This window comes from Sander vitreus, chromosome 20, assembly GCF_031162955.1.
Source record: "Sander vitreus isolate 19-12246 chromosome 20, sanVit1, whole genome shotgun sequence".
In the NCBI taxonomy this organism is placed as follows: Eukaryota; Metazoa; Chordata; class Actinopteri; order Perciformes; family Percidae; genus Sander; species Sander vitreus.
Window position 1 is genome coordinate 18740412 of NC_135874.1, and position 13868 is coordinate 18754279.

At 40.3% G+C, this 13868-nt stretch overlaps 1 protein-coding gene across 1 annotated transcript in view; it reads right to left on the minus strand.

Moving 5' to 3' along the window:
* dlgap2a (discs, large (Drosophila) homolog-associated protein 2a) overlaps positions 1-13868 on the minus strand; it is a 53336-nt gene that overhangs the window by 6387 nt on the left and 33081 nt on the right. The window contains exons 7-10 of the mRNA XM_078278371.1: positions 11516-11901; positions 4538-4626; positions 3962-4401; positions 3609-3700 (exon numbers count right to left, since the gene is read on the minus strand). Coding sequence (XP_078134497.1) covers positions 3609-3700; positions 3962-4401; positions 4538-4626; positions 11516-11901 — 1007 coding nt within the window. The remainder of the gene's footprint in view (positions 1-3608; positions 3701-3961; positions 4402-4537; positions 4627-11515; positions 11902-13868) is intronic.

Genomic DNA, 13868 nt, shown 5'->3' on the forward strand with positions numbered 1-13868 from the left:
TATGAGATTCTGTGCTAATACTTAATGTTAATAATAGAATTTAAAAGGTAATTCTATTCTGTTAGATGTTGGCTTTTATCCATGAATGCAGTCCCCCTCTGCTCAAAATGTTCATTATTTATTAGCCAAAATAAAAAAGTTAACATTTCTTGCAGACTTAGATATGAAAAGAGATGCTTGAATAGAAAACACATGAGCTGTTATGTTGTTATAATACACATAGGAATGCAATCAGTAACCATCAGTAACCGACTACAGTATGAATGTTACCTAAAAAACTACACCCACTTACATTACCAAGTAGTTTTATGTACTCTCAAGGAAACAAAGTTTATGGGCCTCACAGTCTTAATATTAACTTAATGAAAACAGTAATACGGTGTGAACATTTGAAGCCCAAAATATTTGAGCAGTGGGTTCCTTTGCCAAATTTCCAGTGCATTTTTCTTACAGATTTAAAATGTATGCAGGAAACACGGTCTGTGACTCACACATTACACACATTAATATCTCAACATTAAATATTAAAACTGTGCAATCTTTGCTATCTGTAAAAGTTCAAATTTTTTCAAAATCTTTATAGATGTGTGAATCACAGACCGTGTTTCCTGCATACATTTTAAATCAATCAATTAGGGTGTGTGTGTGTGCGTGTGTGGGGGGGGTCCTCATTTAAGATCCTAGTGGCCTGAGGATAGAAGCTCCTCCTGAGCTTCTAATTACTTATTATACATGTATATTATATATTATAACACTGGTGTCAAATATATGGTTGTCTTAACAATGGTCCCATCATACTACGGCGTTTAATTTATTTAGAACCTTTTACACAACATGGAGTTAATAATATTAAGGCCATAGCTTTGCTTTTTGTATGGACTATGGACATAAGAGGCAACATTAAATACACAAATAACTGCAGTTTTTTTCACTATGGTTAAAACAAGAAAATTGTTTATTTTAAAGTTGTTCATGCGTTCCAGATAAATGTTGTTAAAACCTTTCAGACTTCTGGATCTGCTTCAGTTGGCTTCAGAGTGTTTTTGATTTTTTGATTTACACCGATCTCTTGCATGCACCTACTGTATGTTGTTCTTGCACACAGTGCTTTGATGATAAACTAATCATAGTTGTAATTGTACTTCAAAATGATATGCAATATAGGGCTTGTGTCTTAGGGATGTATGCTACATAATGGTATGTTGCATATAGCATGGTTGCTATGGTAATTTGCGAGTAAAGTGGTTGCACATGTTTATTCTTTGCAGTGTTTAAGTCAGCCTACTGTTTCAGTTTTTGATTTCTTCCAGTCTTTCTCAAGCCAGCAGAATCTGCAACTTAAGATGTGATGGGATGTGTTGACTCGTTAACCCCACTGAGGCATTCCCACACACTCATGGCGTTTAGATTAGGTGGCTGGTGAAGGGTGCTGCTGTCTGAAGGTCCAATAGATTTACAGAATGATGGCAGTGTCTGGTATTTTCTATGCTACATTTATGGGTAAGTTACATTCATAGGTGAGTTATTATGTCTATCATTTGGTTTTCAGTGGTTCTCTCTGAATTACAATGTGGCATTATGTCCTGCCACACTACCATGTTTTAGAAAGAAACATATCAAAGAGAAACATGTGAATGATTTATTTATCTATTAACAGTATATTAAACTGTGTCAATGATACTGAGAATACAGTTTACAGTAACCTAATTTTACTTTATGGTTATTTAAAAAATATAAATCTAATTTGGGCTGACTCAAATCTTCTAAATTTGCATAATAGTATATGGAGCCAAAGTTTTACTTTGATATTTATATAATATTATGAGATTAGTATAATTCTCCTTTATACAGCAAAATACTTTATCAAAATTACCCCAGATTTGAAATATCATAGTATCCATCATGTAAGGTAAGCTGGGAACAGAATACATTTCTGTTATTACCGAGGGAGTGCCTCAGCACTTCATCAGCTTTATTCCGACCCCTGAACTTGTGATGTTCTGCAAACTGTCTCAGAAGTCTTAAGGCTTCAAACATCCAGAGCAGGCAGATTTAGAAGGAGTCAGTGCAGTTTTAAGCCCTGGCTGTGTCAGTGTGTGTTTTTAATCCTGGAGCTCCTCCCAAGGAAGCACACTGTCATTTAGAGCCTGTTTAAATCAAGCTTTGTGAAAGTTGACCCAGGTGGAGAGAAATTAGACATCTCTGCAAGCTTCTAATCTGTGGGCATTTATTTAACAAATGAAGAAAAAGTATGAAGTTAATATTGTTCCATGTGCATTTGTCATGTCGTTGTTAAGTAAACCTGCATAATACTTTCTCTTTTAGTGGGACAAAGTACTTGACTTGTTCTAATAGGCTGGTTCACTGTGTCTAATCCCTGTGCAATTCCCACTCCCCCTATACGAGCAGTTTCTGCTGCACATTGCAAAACAAGCAGCAATAACTCTTACTCTTATAACTCCGCACCAACTTCATTTAAAATATTGGGTACTTGCTTAGATCAATAAAACGAGTTGTGAACAGTGCAAGAAAAATATGAGGCAGAAATCTTTGACGCTGTGTGTGTGTTTCTGCACTGAATGATCAATAGAGTGGCTGGTGTCTGGATATTTAGGTCTATACCCAGGTTTGGCTCAGCCTTCTGTTCTTCTCTTCTCAGGACAAAGCTGAATCACTGAAAATACACCCATATGCATTATTTTCAAAATGTTGAGGTCACATATATATATATATGTGCTATATAGCTACTGATTCTCAGTTGTAGCTTTTCAGAATTAGCGATATTCAGGGAGCTTTAAGTTGCTTGTTAGTGCCGGCTAAAGCATTAAATGTGTATTGAAGGTTGGAAAACAAAAGTTGTGAGGACACAAAGGAGTGTGGAACTGTTTCTAATGACAATGTTTTACGTTATGCTTTTTTCAATAATTTTTTTTCGCTCACTTAAAAGTCAGATGTGATGTTTTCTGATTCATGCATATAAAAAAAATATATATATAGAAAATATAGAAAAAAGTTAGTGTACAAATGGGCTACAAACTGGATTTAACCTACATGTGACTTGAATGCTAATTGTTTCTGTGTTGCCATGAAAATAACAATATCTGACTTTTGACTGAGAAATTATTCTGGGGGAAAATGCATACTATATTGGTTTGAATAATGTAAATGGCAGCTGGTTTGTTTCGCTCACAATAACACCTTTTTTAAATGTCTTTTTTTGTTGAATGTGTTACCATTCATGGATCATCATACATAAATTATTTAGAGCTGCATAAAGACTTACTGTCCCTATTGATAATGATTGTGTGTAATTATGTAGAAGTGATGGTACCTGGCACTAGTATTGTTTCTGCTGTTTCTTTTGTTGTTATTGACATATATAAAGTGCAATACGATAGATAAGATAGATAATATCTAAGTATCAACATCTGTAATCACATAAGACAGTTGACAAACCACACAGCAACTTGGCTGAGCTAGTGTGAACATGAAGAACAATGGAAAACGTAGTCTTAGAACACACACACACACACACACACACACACACACACACACACACACACACACACACACACACGCACACTGTGACTCTTTGATGGGTTTCTTACCAGGTTCTGCTGACACAGCCAGTAAAACTGCTGGAATTTCTGAGACATAAGCAGCTGAGCGCTTCCTACTGCACTTCGGATTTTACCTAGGACTGAAACACACACACACACACACACACACACACACACACACACACACACACACACACACACACACACACACACACACACACACACACACACACACACACACACACACACACACACACACACAGCATCAAGTACAAGACATACAGTACAGTGCAATATATTCAGTAGCCTCCAGTACATTACTGTAAAAGGATCCATCTTTCAATCTGACTGCACAAAAGCATCCAGAAAGACATATATGAAGCTTTCAGCACAATACTCACTGTCCTCTGATAGGTCATTCTCTTCAGCTTCCGCCTCCATCTCCTTACACCAGCCCTCAATCCTCTTGGTCTCTGTGTGGAGCAGTTGCATGAACCAGCTCCCATCCCTCCTCAGAGAGGGGGATGCCCTGCCAGACTCGCCTGACGAGGCCGCGTTCTCCCGTGGGGAGGGGGGTTCCAGCTGCCAGGGGGTCTCGCTGGTGGTCTCCCTGGGGCTGGGGGGTTCTGTAGGGGTACGGTAATCCTCGCGGTAGCTGAAGAGCCCCTGGGTACGTACTGTTCGAACCGCCCCATACTGGGTGGGCGTGCTGGGCTCTGAGTGACGCTGGAAGCCCCCACCGAACTGCAGGCCCTTGTCCTCCATGGTAGGGAAGCCCTCCAGCTCCATGTCAGCCTGCACAGCTGCAGTCACACTGTTGGAGCGTTTAAACCTGCCCTGTCTGAGGTAGAAAAACAAACATGAATGAAAACAAATGTATACACACAGGCCACAATAGCATAGCAAATAATGGCAGAGAGCAAACATTACAGACTGAGGACTTTAATGAGCTCAAAATCCCAGAACCGTTATCTCACCCTTTCTTGTTGTCCTCCACCTGGATCCCCACAGAGTGGTACTCCCGGGAACCTTTGCTTTCAGATTCAGAGTCCGTGGCTGCTTCCACCTAATGTGAAGAAATGATACAAACCAACAGTGCTTCTCATTATGTGAGCTTCCATTCCCTGGTGCTTCTGGGTTTATTGGTTTGAGACTGGACAGAGCACCTTAACTGTACACGGCCTGTCAGAAAGTAAACACTGTATGATTTATGGAGGCAGCAAAGGCAACAAGACTGAAGACGTTTCCTACAGAGAATTTGAGGTTTCTATGGAAATGAATCTAAAAACGAGAAAAAAATGGATGTGCTGTATGTTATATTGCACACTATATAATGCCTAAAAAAATCCATTTTAGTTTAGTGAACCAATAGAGAACTCACTACTATACAACTTTACAGAGCTATTTTAGAATTGTTTTGGTTTTACAGCCCAAAACCTTACTGTTCTGGTGTACTCAAACCACTCTTATCAGCATCCTTTCTGAACACTGGCAGTACTTTTAGTGAAAAAGCTCTGACACACCTGCTGTATGCTACCTGAGACAAAGACAGCAACATGCTGGTACACATGTTGAAAGTATATGGCAGCTGAAGAGCCAGATATCTTTTCTCAGAAGTTGGTTTAGACCAAACAAAAGCTAAAAGGAGAAGGAATATTGTACTAACATTCATCAGGTGGCCAAAACACAACTTCAAATGAATGCTAATGTTGCTTGATGCTCAACCTCTTAGAAAAATGCTAATTACTTGTAGTTAGGTAGTACAGATTGGTCTTTCTTAAATATCCACAGCTTTGTGACCACACAGTGACAGATAGGGCAACATTAGTGGATATTATGGGATAGGAAGGCAGAGGGACTGATGATGATACAGCCTGCCCCTGTGAGGCTACGATCCTGATCCAGGAGCCCAGGAGCCCAGGAGCCCAGGCTCAGAGCATCACTCCCTGGAGCCCCATGTTTTACTGTCTTTATGGAAACCCTGTCAGTGTTCACTATTTTTGCCTATCACGTTTTCCTTGTTCCTTTCAATTGCTCATCCTTTCTTTAATTTCTTTGCTTTCACTTCTCTCTTTGTCTAGTGTTAACAATTACCTGCTGGCTTAATGGCACAATTTCTTTCCTTTCTTTTGCTGCCTTTCTTTGTCATTTTAGTATTTCTTCTTTAGTGCACACTGAGCCTTTTATTCGACTGTGACTGTACCAGAAATGGTCTGCAATGATGTCAGTAATGACGTTCGCATTAGCCTCAGATGTATACTTAGACTTAGTATTACTTAGCCTAAACTTAGGCTCAGAAGTGCTAACAAGTACATAAAGAGCTGCTAGTGTGACTAAAATATACATCTGTGTACAGTATATTCCTGTAATACCAGAAATATCATGCCTGCCTTTTCCACTAGAATGATTGCAAAAGCCATCCACAAATGTCCATATAAGGCCTTTTGAGCTTCTGACATTCATACATCTTCAGCCCAATGTAGTATTATGACAATGAGAGTGAGGCAAAGACACTGGTTTAAAATAAGGCGTGCTTCTGCTGTGAGAAAATGTCAACTCTACTTTTAGTGTAGAGTGGTCGGTATTAAAGCTTGGGAGAAGCTGTTAGCGAGGGTGGTGGGGGGGAGATGAGTGTTGAGGTGCTTGCTGATGTGACCTCCATTACTTTGTGTTAGAATCAGAGCAAAGTCCACCTCATGAAAAGAAAATTAGTTTCATGTCTGAGATGGATGAGGACTGAAGGAGGACAAAACATCCAGGAGGCTGTGAGATGTATGTCCAATAGGTTTACTTGTGAAGATGTTTTGGTCTACCTACATAGAGATAAACAGGAGTGCACACACGCACAAGCGCACACGCTCACACGCACGCGCACACGCTCACACGCACGCTCACACGCTCACACGCACGCACACACACACACACACACACACACACACACACACACACACACACACACACACACTACATCAGTAATCACAGTCACAACGTCAGCACAGGTGTGAAAGCTGTGAGCGTCAGCAAAAGCCACTGTGCTTTTCATCCAAAACACCCAAACACCACCTGGTGACTTCCCAGCCAGTGACTGTGTATTAAGGTTAAAAGCTTTGACTTCTCTTGTTATATAACCTAATTATGGCTCCAATTAAAACTATTTTGGTAAATACATCAATCCAATTAGTTCTCTAGAACACAAACATGTCCCAGCTTCAGTAAAAGTGCATCTGAGGCAGCTTTTAAAGTGGTACTTAAGGACTACGGGAAGACGCCACGTCAACAAGGTCAAAGATCAAAGATTAAAGATATGATGACCTCCTTTATTATTGGGATGTCAAAAAGGAAATGGCAAATCGATACAGACGCAGGCTAACTCAGGTCAATTGCAGACTGATTGGTCATTTGATATGATGTTGATGCAGCTGAAGCTGTCTGCAATATAGATACATCAATATTAGCCCCAAGTGTGGCCTGCTGCAACAAATTATTGTCGTCTCATCTAGCGACTGGTAGCTAATAAACTGGCAGGCAACAATTTAGTAGTTATACAGTATAGAGCAGCATCTTTTTGTTATTTGGATATTTTGTTATTTATTGAGTTGGCAATTACAGTTTTTCTTGATTGCTTTGACCTGCTTAAAGAAACTGGGATCCACTCAGTTTTCATCATCACTATTTCAGCAGAGCAGAAGACACCTCTTGCTAATGTGTTAACCCTTTTTCATTGGATTGACACATTTTCGCCACACTTTTGCAGAACAGTTAACACGGATGTCATTCAACCAGTCCAAACTCCATTGTTTCAGCTATGGTAACCAAACAGAAACCATCTGTTCCTAACTATTAGAAACTACCTACATCAGTATGAAATCACTGAAGCACCTGTTTGACACTCCTTCACTCAAATCTTCAATTAGCAATCAGTCTGCAGGCCTTAAAGGGGCAGCGTCTGTGTTGTTCTTTGCCAACATGGATGGAAGAGGTCTAATGGCGCTTTTCCATTACATGGTACCTGCTTGACTCGCCTCGACTCTACTCGCCTTTTTTGGTTTTCTATTACGGAAAAAAAGTACCTGGTACCTGCTAACAGGTACTTTTTTTAGTACCACCTCAGTCGAGGTTCCAAGCGAGCTGAGCCGATCCCAAAAGGTGACGTGAAAGCGACAGACGGGTGTCCTGAACAAACCCGCTATTTTTAAACAGTTTAACCAGCTGTTTTTTTTTTGCTGCCTCCAGCTTCATTTGAAACTAAATGTGTCTTCTGGCTGTGGCAACAACAACACACCTTCCACGTTATGTGTGTGTGTGTCGCGTTAGGTCACGGCAGTTTACTGTGGCGCCGCTTGTTTTACAGTTCTGCGGAGGCTCCAGGCAGAGCTTTCGCCGTAGCCTACGTACACACACATGCTGGCTCGACGCACACACCAGCGCACAAGTATAAACATCAGGCCACTTTTATATAGGCTACAGCGAAAGCTCTGCGTGGAGCCTCCACAGAACTGTAAAACAAGCTCAAGTGGCCTGATGTTTATACTTGTGCGCTGGTGTGTGCGTCGAGCCGGCATATAAGACGACCAGCCACGCTGAGGCGGTACTAAAATCTGCAATGGAAAACGGACGCACAGTGTGTTGAGTCGAGTCGAGGCAAGTAGAGTCGAGCAGGTACCATGTAAAAGTATCAATAGTGGCTATTTTTATTCTCTACAGTAATAGATGTTTATAATTTACTGTAATAGATTTGATTTTTATTTTCTTAATTTCTTATTGATTGATTCATACTGAGTGCTGTATTTAGTATTTTGTTGTCCACTGTGTAATGGTTGATTGGAAGAGCTCATACACTTGTTTGCAAGTTGTGTTGTTTGAAGGCAAAATTTTCTTTTGTTGCATATTTTAAATGTTTTGGCACGGTTAGAGCCTTTTGCAAACAAAAGTGTCATTTTGACCATGAGTGCCACTGTTTCGGCCTGAGTGTTTTGAGGTGACTGCTGTGTCAAAGCAATCAAGAAAAACTGTAAATCATATTTGGGTTGTATTTTAATGGTGCAGTTCTACAAATTAACAACTGCTCACAAACTCAACTAATCACAATCCAACATAATTAACTCATCCTGAGAAATTATTAGGAAATTTGGCCCAGTTAAGTAAAGCATTACTGTTTTTTTCCCCAACATGCAAGTCTGCTGTAAATGCTCTTTTAAAGCCCTCTCCATACAGCAATGAGTACAATTCTGGTGTAGAATTAACTATAAATGCATTTATTTCTATCTAAAAGTAGTCAAAATTAAATATGTTGAGTATACATTTCTGGATTCCACCTACTAAGAAATCCACCACCTGTATGTTTTCAATGTGAGTGCTATTGCCAGGCAAAAGCTGCCCTCTCTACATTTTTGTCCCTCTTGTATGTTTCTGTAAATGTAGACATTTTCTGCACCTGCACTGGTAATCAAAAGTGCTTATGGACTTCACTGGAGCCAATTTGAATTCTCTGTCACGCTCACTCATATACGCACACACATATTTACTTGCTACTCTTTCCCTTTATTCTTTTTCGCTTCATCGCAAAGATTACAGTAGGGCTAAAAGTGTCCTGCTCTTTCTGCTCTAAAGTTATCTCATCCACACTATATTTGTTTTGTATTTTCCTCTGTTGGTAATGAATGAGCTAAATCAGAGCTGCATGCATGTCCATTTGGAAAGGTGGTGTCACGAGGACTTTCTATTCTCTTTGTTGTTTTGCCAGGCCTGGCTCTCTCTGGCTGACGCCAGCTCCTGCTCACTTCCCCCAGGCCATGTACCCTCCTCTCACTCCCCAGACCGGCCGTCCTCAAACCATCCACCAGGTGCCCTCAGGCTCTCTGAGTCTGAGGGCACCTGGTGTTGCTACGTTTCCCTGGTTGAACGACATGTTTTCTCGGAACGGTGGGAAACAGCATGCAACTGCTTTGAGATATGTTTTCTCTCGTTTGATGGGTGTGTCTCTTGTTTATTGGCTGTCACAGGTGATACCCAATCAGCAGAGACGTGTCTGTAAACTCGTGGTAATAAAAAGGCATAGCGCTATCACAACAGGGTGTTTTAACGCATCCCCAGTTTCTGTTTAAAACAACGTGTTGCTACGTTTTGTCGGGGCTGAACGTGGCCCTGTTGAAGGCTCATCAGCGGCCTTTCCCACCCACCTGCATACCTGCATCTCATTCACTCATCAGCCACTCTCCACATATACCGGTTCACCTCCTTTGGCTGTTAATAATCACATACTAATGCACTGCATACTACATACTCAATCTGTATGTACTGCGGCACACTGCCTACTAAATTAAAGATTAAGTATGCCAGCTGACTGTTCACACTGAAGTAAACTCAAGCAATACGTCTTCTCTGGGATTATTGATGATGGCTCAGATACAGGCTTGTGAGGAACCCACTTTTTTACTGTTTAGCTAAGAAAAAAGACTTATTTTGAACATATTTATTTTAGTTTCAGTTAACATTTTAGTCACACAAAACAGTTTTACAGCTTGGGGTGGAGTACAAATGCAACTTCATCAAAGTTTGAATCTAGGGAACAATAAGGGGCCCATCAAAAATATTTCCAGGCCTGGTAAGACATTTTTCTGTTTTCCACATACACACTTGGAAAACTGTACTATACTAACTTTCTGGTAAGTAAAAGCAAGTTAAAGTAAAACAATCTGTGGTAGAGGTTTCTCATCAGGATACATTACTGTACATACTTTTAACAGGCTGTTAGAAATGTGTTGAAGGCTATTTTTAATTGCTCTCATTCACACATTACAGTGAAACATAATGCCTGGGCAAAAGTTGCTGCTGGGTATTTTCTAAGTTTGAATGTGATACAACGCAGCACGTGTTGCAGCATCAACTGACTTTGAAGGGATCATTTATTCACTGGCTGACTCCCCGATGGCAACAACTGATTTGATAATTTGGGGGTTAGGCCGATCTCCAGCCAAAGGACTTTCTTAATATCACCTGGAAAAAAACATAGTAATTACCCTTTAAGGGTGTGCTTGATTTATTTTTGAAAGAAACTTGAACAGCGCCCAACGACATTCAAACACCTCCAATAAAGTGGTCTGCATTCTTTACTTCAAATACTTGAAAGGATTTCAAGTTCAACTTTTCCCCGCAGTTTGAGTAAATAGCATTTACTACTGAGTATATGGGGGAGAGATTAATAGAAGAAAGTAGACATAGATGTTGTAAAATAATGATGATAAATAGTGGTTGAGGGGATGAGAACTGAACTATATGGACCAAGAAGAATACAGGAAAGCAAAATTACTACTCCCTATGTACAGAGCAAGCGAAGATACAATGGTTTTTAAATTCACACAAAACTTTGATATTTTGCTTTGATAAAATACTATAAATGGCCCTGAGGTGATGATGTGAGCTGCCACAAATTCCTCACTCTTTGTTCTGCAACCTTTAGACTACAACTGGAAATCATCAACATCAGAACCTCAGCTTGTATCAGAGAATGAGGCAGACAAACCCAAGATAAGATCACACTGAGTGTGGTAGAGAGAGACAAAAGGTAGATAGGAAGAGCGAAGGATGGAGGGAGCGTGAAGACCATTATATTGGAGAGAAAGAGAAATAGGTACATTAAATGGAGAGGGAGTAAATGAACCATGGAGTGAACTTCCATTCACTAAAATCTGCTCCAGCATGAGTTGAATCTTAATTGATGGATAGCGGTAAGGTGACTCACTCTTGCTATTTTTAGCTGCTGTAAAGAGAACACTGTTTCTGAGTTGTGTGTGTGTGTGTGTGTGTGTGTGTGTGTGTGTGTGTGTGTGTGTGTGAGAGAGAGGGTATTCTGTATTATTATACAACCATGCATAGGTTTGAATTGAAAGAATTTTAGTACTCATTTGATCCTATGAGAGATCTTCTCATTTTGCACAATTTGAGACAAGACTAACCTGTATCCCTATAGAGGATCGAGGTGTCTTCAAGTACTCCTCAGCCTTGGACACCAGGATGGCCTTGTCGCAGGTGAGCACTGAGCTGTGGCTGTCTGTGGATGGGTGTCTTTTTCCAGCCATGACTCCGGCTGCCTCCATAGCTATGGTCACAGCCTTGGTGCTGTCCAGGCTGTCCGTGGAGTTGTAGAGGGCCCTGCCTGGGTTCAGCCCCAGGCTGAGGCCGTCAGGGGCCCACATCCCACCATGAGGGTGCCTCCCCTCATGATAGGCATCCTGGGTGGACTCGGTGCTGCTCTGGGCCGTAATGGAGATGAGGGGTTTAGAGGAGGTACGGGGCGGCACTGGAGGAGGGGCCTTCTTGTAGTTGGGTGTGTAGTTGATGGCTGGAAAAGGTGGAAATATGTATAATAAGACAATATTTACATACTGCATTTATTTTCATGTCACTGACATCATGGAATTCTATATGTACTGTATAATTGTGTGTTCTTACTGAGGAAATCAAATCTTTAAAAACAAGTAATTTAAAAAATACATTTAATGTAATTTCCTAAAACAACGTGACACTTTACTCAACCAGGATTAAATAGTGACTGTATTTGCGACTATTTTCAGCACTGAGTTAATACACATAGTACACATTAGTATTTTTGAAAAGCAGGATGGTGTGATGGTGTGGCATCAAGTCAAAATAAACTGCAGTGCCTGTGTTCATGGGAATGAAGGTATACTTATGGCACAGACAATTCAACTATATCAGGCTTTGGATACACAAACAATACTTGTTGGTAGGTTCAATATGTTGTTGGTTTTGTTTTCATGGAGTTCTTTAAAAAGATAAAAAATTTAGAACACCACCGTCACCACAGACGTTTCCTTTAAACATCTGCTATCTATCCATCTTACCTCCTGATTGCTGATCGTTATTTTCCTCGTAGTAGTGTTCGATTGTTCAGTTAGTAGTAAACCTACTCTATCCTTATCAAACAGGCAATCAGATGATAAAGCTACTAGCCTGTGTTTGTTCAAAGTGTCAAATGTCTATTTAATTGCAACATGGGTGTATCTCAGTATGGCAGAAACATCATGCAGGCACCACATATTCCTACCCATTTGTCATATGACAACAAGCTGATTAAGGGGAGTACTTTCCAATGTATTAGCAATTAATATTATTGCGTAATTAACTTACTTTTATTACTTAATGACCTCAATAGCATATGTGGCGAGCTAATATATCACAGTGATTATGACGGGACATTAGGCAGCAAGACCATCTGTTTCACAACTTGACAAAATGTAGCTTGTTGCTAAATATGTTTAAGTGTAACTCATGGAAAACTGCTGACTATCTTATCGATCCAAGCTCCTGGCTGAGTGTGTACTTTCTGTTGCCTCTCTACGAGTGCAGAGACCTTTTTTTCTCATCTTATGTTCACTGTCAGACAGTGCTCAGATTAGGGAAGGAATTGGGAGTCTTTGAATATATACAGTACATATTTAATAATGAACAAGTTGATAAAGTAACACAGAACATCAAATCCTCTATGACATGAGACACTCATTAGACATGGACGAGTAATCAACAGTACTTGTGTGTGGAGGATCCTGGGGAGGAGATACTGCTCAAGGAAGCCTGACAACTCTCATCTTCCTAATCTGTCCATTTTATGACAGAAAGAAGGGGGATTACTTTCTTTTAAGTGCAAATGAGAATATGGACTTAATCCACAGAGAGATGGACTTGAGGAATGGGTCATGAACGTCTTCTAAGCTTTGACGTGCCTCTATTTTCAAGCTTTTTAGAGAAAATCTCACTCAGTGTGGTTACGGGCTGAAAGATCTGAAGCACAAGCGGTGTTTAGTGTGTTTTGATCAAAGCTGAGAGTGTGCCAGGTACTGTACCTCGGAGCCAAGAACAGAAGAAAGAAGGCAAAGAGGAAGAACACTGAGTCACGCTGAAGGTTAAGTTATGGGTTATCGTTTTCCTTGACAAAGAGGTAAACCGTGTTGAACTCTGTGTTTCTGTTTTTGTCTTACAAATGCTTACATCACACAAAGCAATTAAGGGAGTCCTTATGATACCAAAAGGTGATCTATTTTGGGTTCTAATGAGCTTCAGCCCCCATGCAGGCTCCCAAAAGTTGTGGCGTAGAATTATAGCATTTCAGCCTGATTACAGTATAGCCTGAACACATTGTTGTCTGAAACAAGAACTTTTTTTTTTTTTAGAAAGAGCATAATTTATGGTAAGAGTAAAACCCAGGGCTTCACATCAAACCCTGCAACACCTTTTGGCCTCTTTCTGACCCATATTTTGGTTGCGTTTATAAATAATAGGGTCGTCTAG